At 53.3% G+C, this 2611-nt stretch overlaps 1 protein-coding gene across 1 annotated transcript in view; it reads right to left on the minus strand.

The window, feature by feature from the left end:
- The window catches only part of CARM1 (coactivator associated arginine methyltransferase 1), a 46230-nt gene extending 44846 nt beyond the window's left edge, over positions 1-1384 (minus strand). Inside the window, exon 1 of the mRNA XM_009279957.1 lies at positions 1324-1384. Within this exon, the coding sequence (XP_009278232.1) occupies positions 1324-1384 (61 nt within the window). The remainder of the gene's footprint in view (positions 1-1323) is intronic.
- Positions 1385-2611: the final 1227 nt, after the last annotated feature.

The raw sequence follows: 2611 nt of genomic DNA on the forward strand, positions 1-2611 counted from the left end.
GAGTGCACCCTCAGCAGGTTTGCAGATGACACCAAGCTGAGTGGTGCGGTCGACACGCCAGAGGGACAGAGGGATGTCATCCAGAAGGACCTTGACAGGCTAGAGAGGTGGGCCCGTGCAAATCTCATGAAGTTCAACAAGGCCAAGTGTAAGGTCCTGCACCTGCGCCGGGGCAATCACAAACATGGATACAGGCTGGGCGATGAGTGGATTGAGAGCAGCCCTGCTGAGAAGGACTTGGGGGTACTGGTGGAAAAAGCTGGACATGAGCTGTCAATGTGCGCTCACAGCCCAGAAAGCCAACTGTATCCTGGGCTGCATCAAAAGAAGCGTGGCCAGCAGGGCGAGGGAGGTGATTCTGCCCCTCTACTCTGCTCTCGTGAGACCCCACCTGGACTACTGTGTTCAGCTCTGGGGCATGGGGGTGGTCCAGAGGTGGGCCACGAAGCTAATCAGGGGGCTGGAGCACCTGCCCTGTGAGGACAGGCTGAGAGAATTTGGGGTTGTTTGGCCTAGAGAAGAGAAGGCTCCAGGGAGACCTTATAGCAGCCTTCCAGTACTTAAAGGGGGCGTACAGGAAAGGTGGGGAGGGACTCTTTATCACAGAGTGTAGTGATAGGGTGACGGGTAACAGTTTTAAACTGAAAGAGGGTAGATTTAGATTAGGTACTAGGAAGAAATTCTTTACTGTGAGGGTGGTGAAACACTGGAACAGGTTGCCCAGAGAGGTTGTAGATGCCCCCTGCCTGGAAGGGGCTTTAAGCAACCTCATCTAGTGGAAAGTGTCCCTGACCATGGCAGGGGGGCTAGAACTAGATCATCTTTAAGGTCCCTTCCAACCCAAACCATTCTATGATTCTATGATTTTATCAATGCTTTTTTGTACTGGAGGCCCAAAATGGGATGTTTATTCAGCCTGGAGATGGCTTTGGGGGGGACTTAACACCTATGTGGAGGTCTTTGAGAAGATGGAGCCAGGCTCTTTACCGAGGTGGCCAGTGGGAGAATGTGAGACAGTGGTATAGCTAAAGCAGAGGGCCTATTACCCCATTAAAGCAGAAGCGCACTAAACAGATATTGGACTTGTTCTGAATTCGAACATAAGCACATTGACATAGCATAGCTGTATAAACATTTTTGTATGTAGTGGTCCTGTAAAATCAGTATTGCCACTGGTAGGAACAGGCCACAGTCGCCAAGGTGAGCAGCTCCGGTGCCAGCATGATCCACAGCAGAGTGCTCTAGCGCGGTGCACAGGGGGGTTTCCCGAACTGGAGGAACCTCAGGGGGAGCTGAGAGAGCTGCCAGGAGCCTGCAGCTCACACCGCAGCGGCTGGCGAGACCTGTGCAGGGCCAGGAACAACGGCAGCCAAGCCCCCGACATGTATAAAAGAAGCCCTTAGGGAGCACTAGCAACCAGGGTGGGCAAACAGAGCGTGGCTCGTCAGCAAGGGCGTGGTGCGGCAGTTTGCATGGAAGGGCATGCAGGAAGGGTGCTGAAGCTCTGCCAGCTCGACCAGGGAGCAATGGTATCCACCCAGCAGAAAGCCATGGCCTCTCTAAGCTCTGTGCCCGCCATGACTGACGCAGCTTCCCAGTCAGAGCTGCGGTGGGAACACGCTGCCACCCAGGCGTCAGGCTGCAGGCTGTGCCCTGCTCTTATGTCAGTACCAGACGGCAGCAATGAGCACACCTGTGGGAGGTGCGCCCGGGTAAAGGAACTCCACCGCTTAGTGACAGAGCTCCGGGAGGAGGTGAGTAGGTTGAGGAGTATCAGGGAGAGCAAGAGAGAGACATAGGCTACTGGAATCGCACCCTACCTTCCATGATACAGGCCCAACAGGCAGACAGGACGCATGATACAGAGGATTTCCTGTCCTCTCTCTGCCTGGCTGAACACAGTGACTTAAGGGATAGGCAGCAATGGCAACAAGTTCCTGCCCGGCACAGCAGGCGCATCTCCTCTGTGACTACCCCACCTTCCCAGGTGCCCTCGCATAACAGGTACGAGGCTCTGCAAGTGGAACCAAACCATAAGGAGGACAATAGTTCATCTAGCTTGGAGGTGTCAATGAGGTTAAGTTGGCCTACGCACTGCATCAAAACTGCTTCCATAAAGAAAGAAAGACAGGTCATTGTCATAGGAGACTCCATTCTGAAGAGAACAGAAGGCCCAATATGCAGACCGGACCTACTTTTTAGGGATATCTGCTGCTTCCTGGAGGCCCGGGTAAAAGATGTGAAGAGAAAACTTCCTACCCTGGTACGGCCCTCAGATTACTATCCGTTATTGATTTTTCAGGTAGGCAGCGATGAAGTTGCAACAAGAAGACCAAGGGCAATCAAGAGAGACTTCAGGGCCTTGGGATGCCTGGTTAAGGGATCAGGAGCACAAACAGTGTTCCCTATCCTTCCAGTTGCAGGGAATGATGAGGGAAGAAACAGGAAGAGCCAGCAGATCAATACCTGGCTCTGAGCCTGGTGTCACCAGCAGAATTTTGGGTTTTTTGGTCATGAGTTGGTCTACACGACACCAGGCCTGATGGCAACAGATGGGGTACACCTGTCTCAAGGGGGGAAAAGGATCTTTGCACAGGAGTTAGCAGGGCTC

The sequence above is a fragment of the Aptenodytes forsteri genome, unplaced genomic scaffold, assembly GCF_000699145.1.
Source record: "Aptenodytes forsteri isolate BGI_AS27 unplaced genomic scaffold, ASM69914v1 Scaffold99, whole genome shotgun sequence".
Taxonomy (NCBI): Eukaryota; Metazoa; Chordata; class Aves; order Sphenisciformes; family Spheniscidae; genus Aptenodytes; species Aptenodytes forsteri.